General features: G+C 26.9%; 1 protein-coding gene across 2 annotated transcripts in view; it reads left to right on the forward strand.

Moving 5' to 3' along the window:
• LOC122511827 (cholecystokinin receptor type A-like) overlaps positions 1-21083 on the forward strand; it is a 58840-nt gene that overhangs the window by 11373 nt on the left and 26384 nt on the right. Inside the window, exons 2-5 of one of the 2 annotated variants that reach the window (XM_043627329.1) lie at positions 3088-3101; positions 5701-5795; positions 9244-9609; positions 20660-20774. In XM_043627329.1, coding sequence (XP_043483264.1) covers positions 9256-9609; positions 20660-20774 — 469 coding nt within the window. In that variant the 5' untranslated portion in view covers positions 3088-3101; positions 5701-5795; positions 9244-9255. The remainder of the gene's footprint in view (positions 1-3087; positions 3102-5700; positions 5796-9243; positions 9610-20659; positions 20775-21083) is intronic. The other variant, XM_043627330.1, reaches the window with a different exon arrangement.

Here is a 21083-nt window from a genome sequence, read left to right on the forward strand (position 1 = left end):
CTTCTATTTACTAAATTTTTTTTCTATTTACGAAATATTTTTTCAAGTTTTTAACACAATTTTTCTAAGGATATGAAATTGAGACAAAATCAAAACGTATTTTGTCTCAATTTGATATTCCTACTGCAGGCACTAAAGAATCAAAATTACCATAAAGTGCAAGTTCTCTGGAATTAAATTATCATAAAGTGCATCTACTGAAGAATTAAGTTCCCATAAAATGCAATTAGGAAATATTAAATTATTCTAAAGTGCAAATAGTAAAGAATTAAATTACCATCAAGTGCAACTACTGAAAATTAAAATAACCATAAATTGCAACATTTTTCTCTTAGCAAAACAACCATAAAGTAAAATTAGCATAATGTGCAACTGCTAAATATTGAAGTTACCATAAAGTGCAAATATTAAAGAATTAAATTACCATAAAGTGCAACTACCAAAGAATTAAAGTAGTAAAAAGTGCAGCTATTCAAAAATAAAATTACCATAAAGTGCAACTACTGAAAATTAAAATAACCATAAATTGCAACATTTTTCTCTTTGCAAAACAACCATAAAATGAAATTAGCATGATGAGCAACTACTAAATATTGAAACTACCATAAAGTTAAACTACTAAAGAAATAAAATTACCATAAAGTGCAACTATTGAAAAATGAAACTACCATAAAGTGCAAATACTAAAAAAATGAAATTATTATAAAGTGCAACTAACAAAGAATTAAATTATGAAAAAGTGCAGCTAGTAAATAATAAAATTACCATAAAGTGCAACTATTAAAAAATGAAATTACCATAAAGTGCAACTATTAAAAATGAAATTACCATAAAGTGCAAGTAGTAAAGAGTGAAATTACTGTAAAGTCCGGCTACTATATTTACCATATACAGAAAAACTATCATAAAGTACCTACATTTACCATAATGTGCAATTACTAAAGTTTAAAATTACCATAAAGTGCAACTACTAAATATTAAAATCACCATAAAGTGCAGCTACAGTATTCAGTATTAATAAAAAATCACCAAATCATAAAAAAAACTACCATAAAGTGCAAAAGATACTAAGGACTGAATTTTTTATTTTTATTTATTGTTTGATTTATTTTTTATTTTTTAGTTGTGCCAATGATTTCTCAGAAAAACTATGATAAAATACAAAAAACGCATCAGAAAAAATTAATTCTAATGCAACATTCCCCCCCCCAAAAAAAAAAAATTATAATTTTATTAGAAGAGTGAGAGAGAGAAAGAGAGAAAAAAAAATTTTTCTTCTTCTTTAATCGAGTTTGAGTGGCAATGAAATCACTTGGATTTTAATGGTAATCGAATTGGTTTTGTACAGAGCATAGTATAGCGTAGCGTCGCCCCATCTTCTTGATCGGGAAAGTTTCCTAATAATTTTGACACGTACTTTTTTTCCTTTCTTCTTTTTTTTTCTACCTTCTCAAGAAGTTTTCAAACCGCGAGAAGAGAAGACTTCTCTCCTCTCTTTCTTATAAAAACGAATTATCGGACAGAGAACCCATTTTGTTCTATAAATCATTCAGATAAAAAGTTTTGCCCGAATTCGAAGAGCTCAAACTTTTCTAAGCAAAAAAAAAAAAAAAAATAACAAAAAAATATGAAAAAAAATGAAAAAAACGCATCTTACTTTAACAAATCAAGTGATAAACTGCGCATCAAAAAATAAAAAGGGAGGAAAAAAAATTTATGACACGCAATATTTTTGATAAAAAAAATTCCAATTTTGAAAAATAAGAAAAAAGGGAAATGAAATAAAATAATAATAAAAATAATAATAAAAATAATAATAAAAATAATAATAAAAATAATAATAATAATAATAATAATAATAATAACAATAATAATAAAAATATTCATAATAATATTATAAATAATAACACAAGTAATAAATAAATAAATAAAATAATAAATAAATAAATAATCAACAAAATAAAAAACTGATTATTTGTAAGATTTTTTTTGAAAAAATTCAGAATTCTATATCTAAATAATGAAAAAATAAACTAAAAAAAATTTATTTGTTTCAAGCAAATATTTATTTGATAATAAAAAAAGAATTGGCTATTTGAATCAAAAATAAATTTTTTTCCAATGTAGAAGCTTCTAATTTTTTTAAAATTTTATAGATATAAATTAAAATAAATTAAACTGACAATCATAATTACGCATAATGAAAAGTGGAAAACTTTAAAGAAAAGTGTAAAAAAAATGAAGAATCGAACTATAAAAAAATTTGCATAATTAATTAAGGGACAAAAAGCAAAAAAAAAAAAAAGAAAATTAAAAAAGATGAAAAGTTTCGTTAAAGATATTAAGTAATCTTCTAAAAGTGAAAAGTAATTATAAACCGTAAAAGCCCAATAAAAATTTTATAAAAAAGAAAAAAATTTGATACTTAAAAAAATGGAAAAAATTTCCAACAATGAAAAAAAAGTAATCGCGAACTTTCTACAATAAAGTAAATGAAAAAAAACATTAAAAATAAAAATTATTAACTTCTACTAATAGTTTATCGTAAAAAAAGACAAATTTACTCAGCTCATTAATAATAAACATATATAGTGACAAAAATAAAATTAAAATAAAAGTAAAATAAAGTGAAATAAACAAAAATTCAAATTAAAAAAAAATAAAAGAAATTTAGGATAAAAGTATAATATAAAAGAAAATTCAAATGAAGGAAAATAAATGAAAATATTCAAATGAAGAAAAATGAAAGAAAATTCAAATAAAAGAAAATAGGTAGGAAAATTTAAATGAAGAAAAATAAAATTTTAAAAAAGTTAAAATAAATAGAAATTCAAAAAAAAGTTGAAATAAATAGAAATTCAAATATAAAAGAAAAATAAAAAACAAAAATACGAGAAAAAAACGTTTAAAAAGTGAAAAAGAATTTTTTTTCAAATTAAAAAAAAAGTACGCATAAATAAAGAGTTCCATATTGTGATATTGTTCAATGTTGTGAGAAAGTGAATTTGTGCATCGATAATTCCTTCTTCGTCACTTAAAATTTTTATTCTCTTCCATTTTTTTCGTTGTTGTTGTTGGTCGAAGAAGCATGACTCTTCATGGTAAGTGGAAGCATTTTTAACAAAATACGTTAAATAATTTTGGCATTGTACAACATGACGGAACTAGGGCAAGGCGAGAGATTTATAACCCCCCTGACTAGAGAAAGAAAGAGATAGTGAGAGAGAGAGAGAGAGAAAGCTAGATAAAAAAAGGGATTTCCGTGAAAACTTACTTTTAGATTTTTATACTCTAAACCATGCAGGCGAAATATTCTTTGATTCTTAGAGATAGCTTAGAACTTGTATATCGTTTGATAAACGAGAAGCTAACAAGAAAGATTTTCACCTTTTCTCCTTAGATTTCGAATTTTTTTTTTAAAATAATAGTAACTAATTTTTTCTGGAACTTGTATTTTTATATTTAAAATAGAGAAGAAGTATTTTTTTTTGAATTTGTACATTTTTGAAATAATTTTACCAACGGTTGATACAGTAGTAATCTACATTACCGACTGCTAATAGCCTAAGAATCTTCATTACCAGCAGTCGATAAATATCGGTAAAGCTTGTTTCTAGTTTTATCTATATATTCTCGACTGTTATTATCACTAAAATCTTTATTACCAGCGGTCGATAAAGTTTGTTTCTAGTTATATAAACATTATAATTATTTGAAAAAACTACATCACTAACTGATAAATAACACAAGAAAATTCATTACCAGCAGTAGATAAGGTTTGTTTACATTAATTATCTTTTTAAAAAACTACATTACCGACTGCTAATAGCCCAAGAATCTTCATTACCAGCAGTCGGTAAATATCGGTAGAGCTTGAAAAAAGAAGTTAATCAATTTTATCATTAAAAATTCAATTAAAAATCAAGGAATAAATTCAACTTGCAGAAAATTTTACAAAATTTTTGTCAAAAACAGTTTTTTTTGCTCTATATATTCAAGAATAGCTCAGCTTTATTTTTGCCTGTATGGAAATTTTCGTTTTTGTGACGAGTTTTATTTGTCATAGTTCTATTTGTATTTGATTATTTGAATAATGTTTTAGTTTCCGTTTCGTTGCGGATTGGGTATAACAATTTTCTTTTTTTTTTTTTTTTTTTGCTGGGGACTTTTTTTTGCAAATACGAGCAATTTTTATCCGTTGTTGTTTAGAGAGGGTCTGAAAGGGGGGGGGAGGGGGTTAGGTTATGTTGTTTTGAACATTTTTTATTTCTTTCGGTGGTAACTAACCCCTCGGGGAATGAAAAGTACAAGAAAGATAATGAAAACGGATGTTCGCTTTGCGGGGAAATAGACCCGAGGAAAACAAAGAGTGTGCGCGCGCCAGGAAAAGCTGAAAAACTTTTGTGTGTATGAGAGGAATTATTATTATTATTAATATTATTTCAAAGGCATACGAACATAAGTAAATGATACAATTAGAGTAATTTTATTATTAAAAAAATATATATAACAGCGTATAGCATACGAAATCTCTCTATCGCGAGAAAAACATGCAGTAATTAATTTCAACAAAGAAATACAGACGTGTATAATAAAGAAAAACTTTGTTTTTCAATTTGCTTTCACAATTATAATAATTATTATTTGTTAATTATTTAAAAATTTTTATGAATAAAATTTATTTCTTTTATTTCATTTTAAAAATTGTAGTTAGTGAATATGAGAAAATTAAAAAAGAAAAGTGAAAATAAAGAAAATATATTTTAGAGACAATTTTTATTACAAAAGTGATCTTTTATAAAAGTATATAAATTCTTGATAATTAACATTTTTGTTTATTTAAAGCACAAATTTTTTAAATCAATAAAAATAATTAATTAAGTTTGTTAAAATTAATTAAATTATTCATTAATACCTTTTTTTATAAAACGGTTCGTTTAATTATTTATTTATTCAATTATTTATTTATTTACATAATTATTTATTTACTTATTTATTTAAAATTTGATATTTTATTTACTTATTTTTTATTTGTTTCTCAATTAAAAATCTTAGTGAAAGAAGTTAAGAAATTTTTTTCTCCATATTTCAAATAAAAATTGAAAAATAAATCAAATAATTTTTTTATGGAAACTATATTGAATATTTTATAAATAGAACGATAAATTTATATTGGAAAATTTTTTTCTTGTTTTACAGCAAATAAATTTCTAGAATTTTGAAAAGATAAATTACCGAATCAACGAAATATATAAAGTAATTGGAAAAAAAATAATCTCGCAATTATCTCTCGAGTTAAAATTGCATTTTAAAAGAGATTACATAATAATTTCCTCTCTTTTTATGTACATTCATATTTCTCAATTTCTTTTCTTTTTCTCTATTTCCGTAGTATAAAAATTTTTTTACCTATTTTTCTATTGCTTTTTTCCATATTTTTTCTTTTTTTTTACACATTTCATTTTTTATTCTTTTTTCACCATTTCCTAGTTTTCCTCTATTTTTCCTTCCTAACTCTCTTCAAACTCTCTTATCATTGGAATTTTTTTCGATTCATTTTCATTTGCATTTTTATTATATCTTAAAATTTTTTTTAATTCCCATATAGAATAAAAATAGGAATTTCTTGTAAGTTTACAAAAAAAAAATGATATCTGAGAATCAGAAAATTTTTTTTTTATTTCTCTTTCTTGGTTGTAGGTCGTCCAATGGAAGGCCATAACTCGAAGGATTTTACAACCCTTAAAGACAAAGAATTCATCTGGCACGTGACTCTTAAACACGAGTGAGATCTGGTAATAAAATAATATACTATATATATTATACATATAAAAGCAAAGAAAAAAATATATATTTCCATTTTTTTTCTTTATGTATATACACACATTTTTTTTCTCGTTTTCTTTTTTTGCCGAAAGGTAAAACAATTTCCGAAGAAAAATTGAATCATGCTCGGTAAATAAAGATTCTTATTGGCTTGTTCATTATAAATTTTCAGCAAATTTAACTTTCTTTACTCAAGAATATTGCGGATATCTTATATATATATATATATATATACAAGTCAAGAATTTTTCTTCATTGTTAAAAATGTAACTCTCCTTTTATTCAACTTTTGAAATATTTAGAATATTTTTTCCTCTATATTTATTACTATTTTTGTTAATTTTATTTTCTTTGAATCTTATTTTTATATCTTTTGTCTTTAACTTTTATTTTATTTATTCTATTTTAATATTGTATTATTATAATTATTTATTCAAATTTTAAAATTATTTTTATAATGTTTATTATTAATATTTTTAACTTATAAATAAATAAATATATTAATATTATTATTATTACTTTCGACAGTGAACGAAATAACGCCGTTTTCGTAAAGCGCGAGTAAAGTGCGCGCGTAGTAATCGAGAAGTGGGGATAGCGTCACTACTCCCTACTCCTCGTTGGCTGCGCGCGCACTTTACTTCATTCGCACCCAAAGAACAACGACGCTAATAGTTGTCGTTATAGAAAAATTAAAAATTATTATTTATTATATATTATTATAATTAATATATTATAAATTATATATATTATATTATAATTATAATTATATTATTATATTATTATTATATTATTATATTATATTATAATATATTATAATTTATATATTATATATTATTATAATTAATTAATTATAATTATTATTATTATTTTAGTGTAATTATTATTATAATATTATTTTTATTATTATTATTAGGAAGTATTATAATTTATTAATGATTATATTAATTTACGTTTTTAATTTATTTAAAAAATTAAATAAATTTCTCTCGATGTTTAAACATATTAAAAGTACAAAATATATTTTTTTCGAATGAATATTTAAATGAATTTAAAAAAGAAACATAATATTTCCGTACAGAAAAAAAATACAAAAAAAAAACGGAAAAATTCTGAGAAATTTATGATGGAATAAATTTTCACCTCGTTGACAAGTTTAAAGAGAGGAAAGGAATTATTGCGATTCTATATTTCAAATATGTCATTTATGGCTCTCAGAAATATTGCACTTAAAGAAAATCGATGTTTTGTGTCTATATATGTATGTAGTTTTTAAATCTAGATATTATTGGCTTTATTAGAAAAAATATGATGTATTTTTTCATAAGAAAATTTCTACTTTTTTTATAAATAAGCTTTACATATAATTAAATATGCATAATATTATAATTACAATAAATATTTTATTTTTTAAATCAATAAAATCGGAATGTATAAAGTAGGACGATTTAAACTAATTTTATACAATCTTGTCTTTAGTTATTGAATAAATAATAAATATATTGAATAAAATCTATTTAGGAAATATTACAAGAATTTGCTTTTTTAAATTTGATTTTAAAAATGTAAATAAAATTTTCCGCTTGAAAAGTTAAAAACGAGTTTCAAAAAATATTTCAATTTCCTTCGAAAATTCTTCTTATATTTATATTGTATTATTATTATTAATATTATTTTTCGAAGAATTGTAAAAGTTCTTCAAAAACTGACTTTCTTTAATTTCTTCCAGGAAAATGTAGACAAGTTTGTAATTACAAATATAAGATTTCGTCCTTCAATTTTTTTTCTTTTTTTCCAAAAGCAGGAAAAATGATAAAACTTTTAAAAAACTTTCTTTTTACAAAAATTGGCAATCTTTTCAAAATTCTTCTTTCTTGTAAAAATAAAATAAATAAAAAAAATAATAAAGAAATAAAAAAAGGATAAAAATATTTTATTAAAATTATTTATTAACAACTTCTATATATATTTTCTAATGTAAATAATTAACTATTTTGTAAAATATTTACATTTATGGAAAAAGTACAAAGATTTATTTATTGATTTAAAAATGGGAATGAGAATACGAAGGAAAATTTTTATAAACATTTTATAATTTCTTTTTTAAATAAATGAAATGTAAATTACTAAACTAATTTACATAGTCTTTTTGAAATTAAAGCATTTTTAATTATATTGAGACAAAAAGTACTTCTACAGGCTTTTATCGAATTCTTTTCATCAATTATAGAATGCCAATAAAATATCAGAGTGCAAAATGTGAAACGAATTGAAGAGAAAATAGAATTGACTTTAAATGTTTTAAAGTGTCTCTCTCATGTTCCTTGTTTCCTTATGATAGTCTACTCGGAATTTTTTTTTTTTTATAAAACTTGCCCCCTTCCTTTGATAAAAAAAAATAATTTTCTAAATTTATTTTTCAATTTTAATTTTTACAAGAGAAATTTCTTTCGATGAGAAAATATTAAGAAAAGTAGCACTATATTTATTTATTATAATGAATTTTAAAAAATAATAAGTAAAGTAAAATAATAAATTAATTAAAGGAAAATAAATAAATAATAAATTTTGAAATAAATAATAAAATAAAAAATAAAATAATGAAACGAAGTCCAATAAAAAAATTCTGAGTTCATTTGTAGTAAGAAATATTAATTAGAGAGGGGAGAGTGACACGCCCAGAAGAGACTTGAGGGGGCTTTTTATTGGCTCGCGTCACGTGACCTTGAAGAAAACCTCAAGGTCGTGTAGCGCCAGCCAATCGGTGGGAGCGTAGACCTCATGTGGGCGTTGCCTCTCTCAGGAAGTACACGCGTTGTTTCGTTTGCTGCAATTCTTCTATGAATTTTTAGGAAAAAATCTCGTTCCAATCAATATTAGACTAGACATTTCTCTTTACTATTAACCACTCGAATAGAATTAAAAAAAACTTCCATTTACTCCCCAAAAATAGAATAATCACACTTATCAAACATTCATGAGGTTTCGAGGTTAATTAGATATTCATTGAATTCCGTACAAACGATATATTGGCTTCCTTTATCGAAAACATGGTAATAGAGAAATGCAATTAAAATTCTCTAAAATTGTTTTTAATTTCCAGAAAAGTAAATAAAAATTAATGAAAAAATTCTATATTGCAATTTTAATTATATTTAATTAATTCAAATAAACAATTTAAACTAGAAAACATGTGTTTTTTTGTAAATAAATACATAACTATATATAAAAGTATATCGGTTTTATTCGTAGATCCCTGTATACCGACATTTATCGACACTTTCCAGTCCAGACATTAAGCGGTTTGAATCCGGGCTGAGAAGTGTCGGTAAATGTCGGTGCAGGGATCTACGGATAATTCAGGCTTAATTTCTCTATCTAAATAAATTAAATATTAATAATCATTTTTCCTTCCAGGTGTGAAAAGCGATGTCTTGCGTCAACATCACGGCAAGTCGATATCCCCTCGAGTACTGGGATCGAAGATCAATTGATTTAAATGACGAGGGAGTGGATGAATTTTCAACGAATAATAACAATAATAATCAGCACTATCAACGGTATCCACGTTTTTCAACAGTGACGTCAACCGATTTATCAAACGTTAATTTGTCATCGTCAACGGCAACATTGTCGGGAAATGGAAATCTTTTGGAAAATCTGATAGTACCACTTTATGCAACAATATTTCTTCTATCGGTTGTGGGAAATTCCCTTGTGCTGATTACATTGGCAAGAAATAAACGAATGCGAACTGTGACCAACGTCTACCTGTTGAACTTGGTGCGTATAAAATGAAAACATGTATATATAGATTAAGTATTACCCCCCAGGGAGAAATCGCGTGTACAATTTTACTCCTTCTCTCTCTCTCCCTTTTTGACGATGTAAGGTCTCCTTTTTTTATGGGTTTACATACGTCCAGACGGGAAAATATTTACTCTTTCTCTCTCTGCTCTCTCTCTCTTTCTCCAACATCACGATAAAGATTTACTACACGACCCAGTTCCATTTTCTTAAATTTCACATTTCGCCTACACTATAACTTTTCCCCTTTGGGGCGTCATTAACATTTGCATGCATATTTTTCTCCCACGCGGACTGAAGATGACGAACATTGTAATGGGAGCGTTGGTAGCGTATAAATTTAACTTTGGTATTATGAGAAGAAAAATGTCCGTTACGCACGTGGATAATTTTGATTAAGTTATTCATAAAAAAGTTTAAGAAAACAGTGAGAAAATAATTTCATAGTCCACTGAATTATTCTATAGTGAGGAGAGAAATTGTGCTAGAGATTTTTTTTCATAATCCACGGACTTATTTATTTCTTCTTACTTTAATATCAATTACCAACGTTATAAATGTTTGCGTGGAAATTTTTCTTAAAAACCATAACTTAATATTGCGTCTAAAAATAAATATTGATTCTAAAGTAAATATTGCGATTGCAGAACGACGATGTACTTGCATTTGCATGATTCTTTTAGTATTTATTTCCTTATTTAAACTTTTAGTTAAATTTTTATTTAATTTATAATTTTTATATTTATCCTTATATGAAAAAAGTAGATATGCAAATTAGATAAAGGAAGACATCCTTATGTTATTTGTTTTAGAAAGAGGAAGAAAATACAATACCAGCTGAGTAACGCTTAAAGTTTCATACTTTTATCTATAGTCTTCCATGCGATGAAGGGAGAAAGAAAATAGTACCTGGGTTCCCGTTTAATATGAATTTAATTTTGACTATTGAAATACCATTTCACTGCAGGAAGATAATCTTTTATTTTCATTTGCAAAGAAAAAGAAATAACATTACCTGAAGAAAGATAATCTCATGTTGTTTTCATTGCGTAGGTGCTATTCGACAATAACAAAAACAATAGGCTATACTTGTTGACAGTCGCAGTGCTTACTGTCGATTGAGTTGCTCTCGGCCTGTGGGCCCCTTTTATAGTGCCCGTTAGCCACGCCTACTCACACTTACTCCGCGCTGGTGGGGGAACCGACGCCGCGTGAGCACCAATCCCGTTCATTCACTTTTAGGCCTTCGTAGCGCACACTTCGTTCCTCCTCAACTTCTTCTAAACTCCCCCCCTCTCACACTGTCCATAGTACCACATCTCCCCACTCTTAAAATTATAACAGACAACTGTCTACAATCCAAACAAGAATCCTTTTTATTTTCCCAATTTTTTACTTCCTTACTTTTAATTATTAATAAATATCATCATACAAATTAATATTTGTATGATGCTAATAATAATTATATAATAATAATAAAGTCACAATATTTAATTTTCCAATCGAAAATTATTTCTTTACAAACAATATAGTAATTAAATTCTATTTTTGCTTTTTATGTTATAACTTCTTCAAAATATGCGGTCGTAAAAATATTACTAGTTTAAATACACCATTAGTGTTGTATTTACTTGAAAATGTTGAGATTCCTTGTAACTTTGAGAAAGAGAGAGAGAGACAGAAAGAGAAAAGTTTGGAGACCCTTTAGAAAGGGGAAAAAGTTCAGGGAAAGTGTTGAATGAAATTTTCGAACTTGATCCAGTTATCAAATTTAAAATGAAAAAAGTTTCGCGAAAATTTATAAATAGAGGAAATGGAACATTTAGAGAAATGACAAAATGCAGGGAATTACTTGACAAACAATTTTTTACTATTTGGAATAAGATTCCAAATTGAAATGGCAATCACTAATATTAGAAAAATATTAATGTTTAATTTATGTTGTTATTTGTTACAATTTCTTACTATTTATTATTATAATTTTGTTATTTGTTAATTATTATTTGTCACTGTAATTATAATTTGTTATTATTTATAATTAAAATTTTTTTATTTGTTAATTATAATTTGTTAATATTTATTACAATTTTTTTATTCGTTAATTATAATTTGTTAATTTTTAATAACAATTTGTTACTGCAATTTTGTTATTTATTAATTATAATTTGTTATTATTTATTAGTACCATTTTGTTATTATTTGTTATTACAATTATTATTTTTAATTGTAAATTTGTCGTGGTAATCTTGACGGTTTTCGATTCTGTAATAGAAACGCTCGGTGAAAGTTCTCGCGGTCAACTGAGACGCTCTCGGTCGCAAGGCCCCTTTTATAGTCGTCACAAGCCACGCCTACTCTTCTAAGAATCGGTCTCAAATGGAGGGGGAAAACGACGCCTTATTATCGCCAATTCCTTTCATTCACTCTTCGTTCCCCGTAGAGTACACTTCGTTCTTTTAAGTCTTAGTATTTGATCTCATTATACTTTAACAAATTTTTCTCCTTTTCTAAAAGTATATAATAAAAATAAAAACATGAAACACATAAAATAATTGTATCGTAGAAAATTATTTTATAAACTAAGTAGATAAAGTAAATTATTTTAATAAAATTATTTTACAGAATATTTACTTTCAAATATTAAACTTTTCCGATTTATTGCTTTTTGTTCAGTATTGAAAATCATTTTCACGTAACAATAGAAAGCATTCGATATGTAACGGAATTAATGGAATTTTTTGTAAAGCATGTTTGATTGAAATATTTCGCATATTTGTAGGAACGAAAAATGCAACGATAATTATCTAATTATTCTCCTATTTGAAAAATTTCTTTTGCAAATTATTTAATGACGTTCACTTCATGCATTCCAATTTTGATAAATTTATTACCTAAACGTTTTTGGATTATGTGATAAGGAAAATAAAAATACAATTAAAAAGTGAATATCGTACGAAGCATAAAAACTAATAGCCCATAAAAAGAATTAACGATATAAAATATAATTATATTTTTACTGGTTCAATCAGAATTTTAAAAGAAGGCAAATATGTTATTCATTTTTAACTCACTTTAATATTGTATTTTTTTTGCTATTTGTTATATTTTCCTCTCCCAATTAATTTCTGATTGAAATTTCCTGTTCTTTGAAATTTCTCTTGCCAAAGAAAATTCAATTTTACACCAATTGCACATTGTTTCGTGAAAATGTGATAAATTACTTCGCAATTAAATTCATTAGAATTTTTTTTTCATTTCTATAAAAAATGTGTAAATGTGCGACAAGAAAAAAATCAATAATTACTATATTAAAGGGACTTTAATAAAATATTGTGTCAATTGGAAAAATTGAGGGGAGAAGAAAATGCATACTTTTTGATATTTAAGAATTTTAATATTAAGGATGGCTAATTATTTATGTTTTTTATTTCAACGTATGCAATCAAAGAGGGAAAATTAGTAATTATGAAAATAATTGAGAGTAACGAATGTTTGAATATAAAGCAATTTCAAATGTCGAACGAACTGGTCTATTTTATATACACATCTATATATATATATTTAAAGTAGGGGAAATTAACGAACCGAGAGTTAATTTTGCTTAGAGATTAAAGCGAAATATTATATTTTGTGAGAAAATGAATAATTATGAAGTGTTAATATAATGCTTTGATGGAGTTTCTAGAGTCATTTATGAACTTGGCATATTTGATTTTCTTCTAATTACTGCCAGTGCTGCGCTGGGTTTTTGCGGTTTGTCAAGGTAAATAAAAGCAAGAAGTAAAATTTATTATGTGGAAAGAAAAAATTATTTTCTTCACATTTTTCTTGATTTTTAAGAAAAAGTTATGATATTCAATTTTTGGACCTCTATAAATTTCAGTAAAGCTGACTTTTGTTAGAGCGAAACCATTCACTGACTGTAGAAATTCACTCTCTCTTACTCTCGCATCCGAAGGATATTTCTTACCAAGCTCAGCAGCTTCCGCCATTCGTGTGGACCCTCGAGAGTCTCGTAATCTTATTACAGCTTCATAAGCGCCTTAAGGGGTTTTGAAACTCTTGCTGTCAAAGTCCTCTAATGAAAAGTGCCAAGATTTTTTGATAAATTGTCGTTTAGTATAATATATTCGTCTTCATGAAATTTTGCCAATCATTTGGAATTTATATTTTTATTATTTGGGGGGGTTTTTTAATTACACTCCCAGATTTCTAATGTATGATTTCGATCATGATTTTCGAAAAGTGGCAAAGAACTTGCATACCTGCCTTAGGCAGTCACCTTTAGTGACTTAAGAAGCTTTTCTTGCTTCCGCTGGGTGTGGAAACTTTGTATTCACCTGCGGAACTACCTTCCGGCTGCAGATTTTACAGATGAATGGTTCCCTTTCGTATAGCGTTAGCGTCTTTTTCTTAGGGGCAGTTTTGAGGAATCTGGCAATTTGCTGTTGTCAAAATGTACGGCGTTCCTGATTCCTTTTCATCGTTAAAGTTCTCGCATAAGAAGTTGCAAGAGCTTTTTTGTAATCTGCTAATTTGTGATCAGCTATGGGAACAGGCGAAGGAAATTAATGCTGAGAACTGAGGTCGAATATTCTTCATTAAATTTTGTTACACGATAGCAATACACTCTTCTTGAAAAAGGTGCAGTTTTCTCTCCTTGCAAACCTCCACTGATAGGAAGATGCAAGTCTATTGTCAACTGTTGCTATCATATCCACTAACATTACTTTTTTTAATTCCTTCTTCCAAATGTTTTGATCATTCCTTTTCAAGAAGGGAATTCGATTTCTGGAGTTTTTGGGTTTTATAGTCAACAGTTTACATAGAAAGATTAGCGCTACGATTCAACAATCTACGATCTGTTAAGTTCGGTCAATCCGTTCTTATCTCGACATGATCGTCTTAGAACTAAAATTCGCAACTGTTCACAGAATTGCACCTTAATAGTTTCTAATATTTGTAAATTTCGTTTCCTTAATCTCGGGTCCTCTGTCTTGAGCCGAGTCCTTATCCTCGTATTTTAAATTCAAATTTCCAAGTTTCGCGAAGTTGGCAAACAAACAATACACATAGGATGCTGCATCTTCCTATCAGTCCGCATTTTCTCCCTGTTCCTTCATCGCCTCAGGACTTCCAGCTCCTTATCTTCTCCGTTTCCGTTTGCATAACACAAAGCACTTTCCAACTGCACATCACACTTGTCAACCCCGAAAAGTTTTGACTTATTCTCTCCCCTAACAACTCTTCCAAAAAGGTTTTTCAATCCATTCCTGACCTCTCCTTTATAAATTCCTTTGCAGAATTCTAACTCTCGACTACTTCCGTCCCGACAGAGGTCTCGACCCATTCCTCAACATTTTTCTCCTAGCTCTTTTTCGAAAATACCACCACTCAACTGTACACTTTCCTTCTCCTAAAACCCACGTCACTTCCTCAATTTCTCCATACCACTTTTCTCGCACATAAAATACTAAGAATTCTTCTCAGATTTCTAAAATACAATTCTTCCTTCTCTTCCCTTTTTTTCAATAAATTACAATTTCTTGACTTTTTAGAAAGATTCTTTTGTTTTCTAGATATACAATATATATATTGCAAAGGATAAGAAAGAAAATCTGTGGGCATCATTTTCTCGTGTGGGGATTTACGAAGACTGATTTATATTGATATCTTAAAAGCAAGCTTGCATGGGTGTGTGCGCGCTATTTTCACAAAATAATATTCGATTTCCGGATGAGATTTCGTGCTTCCATCGAGTGACCCTGGATAAAAGTCGATCTCCTCTGATGCAGTACCTGGGTTATTTGTACAAACGAGCGTGTTCAGATCGGTTTTGTGTGTTGGAAAATGGACGTTCATTTATCACTCATCGCTTTGAATCGATCTGATAATCCTCTGATAGAACTACAAAGATATTTTCACCAGATGGGAATATACTTTTTTTTGCCCTTCCCCTCACCGCTCACACTTCTTTTGACACCCGCTACTATCTCCTCACACCTTTCACTGAACTTTGAGTGCAAACACATTCCTTTCACAATTTAAATTACATTTCCAGGGTACAAAATTCAAAATTGATATCTAACCGTACATTTTTATTATTAGATTCGACTCTATATTTTTTTTTTCAGGAGCAAATATTGATAGCCGACAAACGGGTCTTGTCAGCTGTCCTTGTCCTTGTTTGAAAAGAGTAGATATGCAAATTAGGTAAATAAAGACATTCTTGTGGTATTTATTTTGAAAGGAGGAAGAAATATCGAGAGAAACGATTTTATGTCAATTTGTCCAAACTGTAAGTAGCAACAAACTGTCAATAAATTTTAAGGAGATATTACACAGAAATAAGATTGCTTCCATCAAAATGACTTTAGTGGAAACTGTAGAATTGAAAACTGGGTCCAAATATTTTATAGGTTCCTTCAACTGAACTGGAACTTTCTTGGAAAGTAGACTAGAACTGGATTGGAACTTCCTTCAGACTAGATGGAAACTAGATTGGAACATTCTGCAGAGTAGACTGGTATTAGATTGAAACCACTTCAAATAGACTGAAACTAGACTGGAACTTTCTTGAAACTAGACTATAACTGGATTGGGATTTCTTTCAGGCTAGACGGAAACTAGATTGGAACTTTCTGCAGACTAGATTGGATCAGCCATTTTGAATTTTAAAAATCTGACACCAAATTCAAGTGCTATTTTTTTTTTTTTGGCAGAAATGAGGTCAACCTTTTTCATCCCCTCTTATTTCGTAAAGATATTCTTATCTTGAAATTAAGAAGGTATTATTGAGTCACTGTCGCTTTCTTCCGGAATTCAATTTTCGATCGGAAAACTTTCTTCTTTCTACCACTGCGTTAGTTCTCCTTTTGTCTCGTTCCTTCCTTTATTGTACTTCCCTCATTGCCTCTGGAATTTCTTTCTTCTATTGTTTTTACTAGTGGAAATTTTATTATCTTTTTTCAACAAAGACTCAAAACTTCGTTTTTGACTAAAGATATGATCTTTTTCTTTTATAGAAACTCATAATAATCCAAAGTAATTTGGAATTCACGACCTTGGTGACTTGAATGAAAAAATAAAATTTGAAATTTTTTTTTGGAAAGTCAACACAAAAAATTGCTTTTTATCCTTTTTCAAAATTAAAAATTCGTAAGTATAAAAAAGAAATTGATTTATTGTATATCGTTTTAAGTTTGACATTTCTTGGGGACAATTTTAGCATTCGAGGGATGAAAAAAGAGAGAGAGAGAAAAGTTATAGCTGCGCGAACAAATTCATTTATCTTCTGCCAATCGGAATGATATATACATTGCTTCTTTTTTTTATTATTATATTTTTAACACAGAGAACGGAGAGATTTCATCTTCTTTTGAAAATTGAAACAACGTTCAGTTGCTTTTAACGAAAGCATTTAATAACTACTATCCAATCAATATAATAGAAGTGAAATTGAAGTTGAAAGGGTTTCACTTTATTTGTCATGTGAATTTCGGTGATTGCAGTAGAATAGAATGGTAGATTTAAAAGAAATCACTTGGAGACAAGTTGACAATTTTTTTTTATTCCGTCGATTTGTGCGTCACATTTTTTTTGTTTTTATTTTATTTTTTCCTATGCAACCCTTGATTGAACTCAATCACAGAGAGGGAATTTTTTTTGCCCCTTAAATTAATCCCCGAAAAAAAGAAATTTTTTTTCCATTATTGTTGTTGTTTTTAATAATTTTTATTTTCGCGAATCTATATTGAAATTTTATTATGAAAATCTGATGGGAGAAATATAATAGTACGAAGTGGAGGCTAATGATATTCTTGTCCAAGGAAGAAAAAGGAAATTACATACTGGACTTTATTCAAGATTTTAATCTAATTTTGATGGGGTCAATCCGATTACACAGAGGGAAGTTCAATTAAATTTTATGATTAGCAATCAATATCGTAAAGTTGCTTTCTTATTGAAAAATGAATTGATATTTTAAATTACTTTCCTTCTTTCTGTTCCATTTGTTTTTAATTCTAGGATTACGTTTTCCTCATTTTCTGGTTGGTAATTTGTTTAGAGAATTATTTTTAATTTTTACTCTGTCTTTTATTTTATTTAATTTACACCTACTCACCGAGTAGTAAATTCAAAAATATTATCATTTTTCGTATTATCTAAGTTTTGGAAGCGATTTCTCGGTAATTTGTTAATAATTCGTAAACGGCGCGGACGGATTGGTCGCTTGAAAGGAGTGGGGGTCGCGCCACGCCCACCGACGCTCGCTATTGGCTTCTCTTTGAGAGTGGGGATCTCAAGGTCACGCGCTGACCAATAAACTTTCGCGCAACTTTGATTTTCTTTTCTTTCGTTTCAATTATAAAAAATGACTCTTTTTCATATTGAAAAAATTCTATATTTAATGTTAGAAATTTAGAGAAATAGAAAACAAATATTTTAATAGTAATGTTAATGTTAATGTTAATGTTACTTTTAATAAATATTTTTAATAGCAATATTTTTAGTAACTTATAAAAAAGAATTACAAATTTTTGTTTTGTTTTTTAAATTTACACCTAAGCTTTCATTTTTAAAAAGGATCAATTTCGTTTTGTTTTAAAATTTCTTTCCAATTCACAATAACATTATTATTTATCGTATTCATATTTATTTTATTCGAATAATATTATTTTCGCGCACAGAAATATAGAAATATTCTTCCATCTCGAAATATGTATAAATATAATATGTAAATTGGAGATTTCCCATGGAATATTTCGCTGGTGGGCCAATTTTGTTTTGTGTCTGTATATAAAATTGAATTGATACAATAATAAATAAAAAAAAGTGTAAAATAAAAATAGATAGAAAACTATTTTAATGCACTAAAAAAATCATGTCAATTTCCTAATTATTACGAGCGGAACTTAAATTATATATTTTTTAATTAAATTTTTAAAAAAATTATAATATTTTAGGCAAATATTATAATTATAATATCGTATGTTTAATAATTATTTTTTCAATAATTATAATTAATGAAAAAATAATTAAAAGAGAAAAGTAATTATTTTCTCTTCGCCGCTAAATATTGTCATTGAAAAATGAATGCAAAAATACAAAAATCGACAAAAAATTTATCGAAAAATTAAATCGAAATGTTATTTTTTAATCAAGAAGTTTTTTTCCGGAAAAGGAAAATTTCAATATCTGCGTATTCACAGTCATAGTGGAAAAGTGAAAAGAAGCTTAAACTTCATATATGTATATAAAACTATGTTTCATAAATCGAGCATTCTCACACATATTGTTCACTTCTTTGACAACAAAAAAAAAAAAAATTTCAATAAAGTCACTTTGATATTTCGAAAGCAATAAAATGCAAATTGCTAAACACGTAACATTTAATGCAAATTTAAATTTTAATTACGCTATTCGAAGCGATAAATATTTATTTATTTGTATTTATATAGACAAAGATAGTGTCACAAACTCGGACACACAGAGAGAGAGAGAGAGGGAGAGAATGATAGAGAGACATTATAATTATATTTATTTGAAATTGTCAGTATTTGAAATGGTATTCGATTGCGAAAAGGAATTGAAAATTGTTTCGGGGTTTGAAATAGAACGAAAAAAAGGCCAATAATTTCACAAGCTTAAATTACCCGTGTGAATAATGAAACACGTTCTCATATCCCATTACCTGGATTGCGCTCATCGTGCTACTGACATTCCCCAAACCCTCCTGTGATATCAGTTTAAAAAAAATTTTTTTTTTCTTGTAACAAAAAAAAAGAAAAGAAGAACCGACAAAACAATTTATTTCAGAAAATGCAAGTATTAAAAAAAGTCTTTATTTTTTTTGTCTTCCTTTTTTTTCCTTTTAAGAAACTCGTGAGGGAGTTTCATTTTATTTTCTTTTTATTCATTTTGTCGAGAAATTTCTTGTTACTTTTAAAATCACTTTTACTGTTATTGCTATAAAAAGTTTTGGTTATTATTCTCTTCATTATATTATAGGTTGTTTTTATTTACCTCTGCATTAAAATGATTAATATTATTATTATTATTGCTATTTTTGTTATTGTTACGTCGAACTAACACAAATATTATATTTCCTACGTTTCCCGATTTAATTTTAATTAATAATAGGTAATAATAAAAATTGTAATTTTTTTAAATTCAATACTTTTGGAAGCCATAAATTATATAAATAAAAAGTAAACATGAAGTCTTTTAATATTTTAAACATGATTTTTTACTGTTAAATTACAATATTGAATGTCAATAATAAAATTTATAATCCTTATTAAAAAATTAGTAAAATTAAAAATTCCAAGAGAAAGCAAAGTGTTAATAAAAGAAAAAAAATTTATATTATCAACTTCGCAGCTTTTTTTCATTAACGAATAAAAATATTCCACAGTTACATTCTTGAGAGAGAAAATTTTTTTTTTTAATTTTCAAGCGATGTGATGGTAAAAAGTAAAATGAAAAACTGTAACAAGATTGTAATAAACAACATTTAATTGAATTTTTTCTTCTTCCTTTTTTAAACGAAAATAAAAAGAAAAATTTTTGTCACCGCAAAAAAATTTCCAATTAATTGTGCAACACTTTTTTTCCGTTCTTTTTTTAATTATATACATTCATGTATGATTTCCAAGTGGGTGGAAGTTTTGAAATATACAAAAATGGCAGAGGGCAAAAGAAGGATAGAGAAAAAAGAAAGTGGTAAACATTGTCTATTTTTTTGCAATTTTGAGAAAATTGCTGAAAATATATAATATGAAATGAATTTGTAAATGAGAAACGTTCGACCTCCTTTTTCCTAGTGTAATTCAGGATTTTTTTTTGTTTGTGAAATGTGGTTTATATTCACACTTATATGGAATATTTGATATTCCTGAGATGTGGTACGCTATGTGATAAGAAAAGAATGATAAAGTTGTTTTTTTTTTTTTTTTTTTTTTTTTTTTTAAATAAAGGAAAAGGAAAGAGAATTCAAGGTGATTTCCATGTAACTATGTTACAGGCAGTGTCGGACCTACTGCTTGGAGTCTTTTGCATGCCATTCACGCTCCTCGGCCAGATGCTCAAGAACTTCGTTTTCGGAAACGCCATGTGCAAGCTCATACCCTATTTCCAAGGTAAAATTGACCAGATTTATGCTCTATTCAATAAAAACAAAGAAGAAGTATTTTTTATCATATGAAATCTATTTTTACTTTACAATTTTTTTTCTCTCCAAAATTTTTCATTTCTTTTACTATTTTTCTAAAAAATTAATTTTTTCCAGTACTTTTAATAAAAATCCCTAACAAAGATATCGAGTCTTCGACTCGTAGTTATATCGTTATCTTCATGTTTTCTAATAATTTAAATTTCCATAAAATTTAAAAAAAAAATAAAATTATATACAAAAATTTTAATAAAATCTTTCGCAAGAATTCATTATT

The sequence above is a fragment of the Leptopilina heterotoma genome, unplaced genomic scaffold, assembly GCF_015476425.1.
Source record: "Leptopilina heterotoma isolate Lh14 unplaced genomic scaffold, ASM1547642v1 Lhet_90, whole genome shotgun sequence".
NCBI classification, from domain to species: Eukaryota; Metazoa; Arthropoda; class Insecta; order Hymenoptera; family Figitidae; genus Leptopilina; species Leptopilina heterotoma.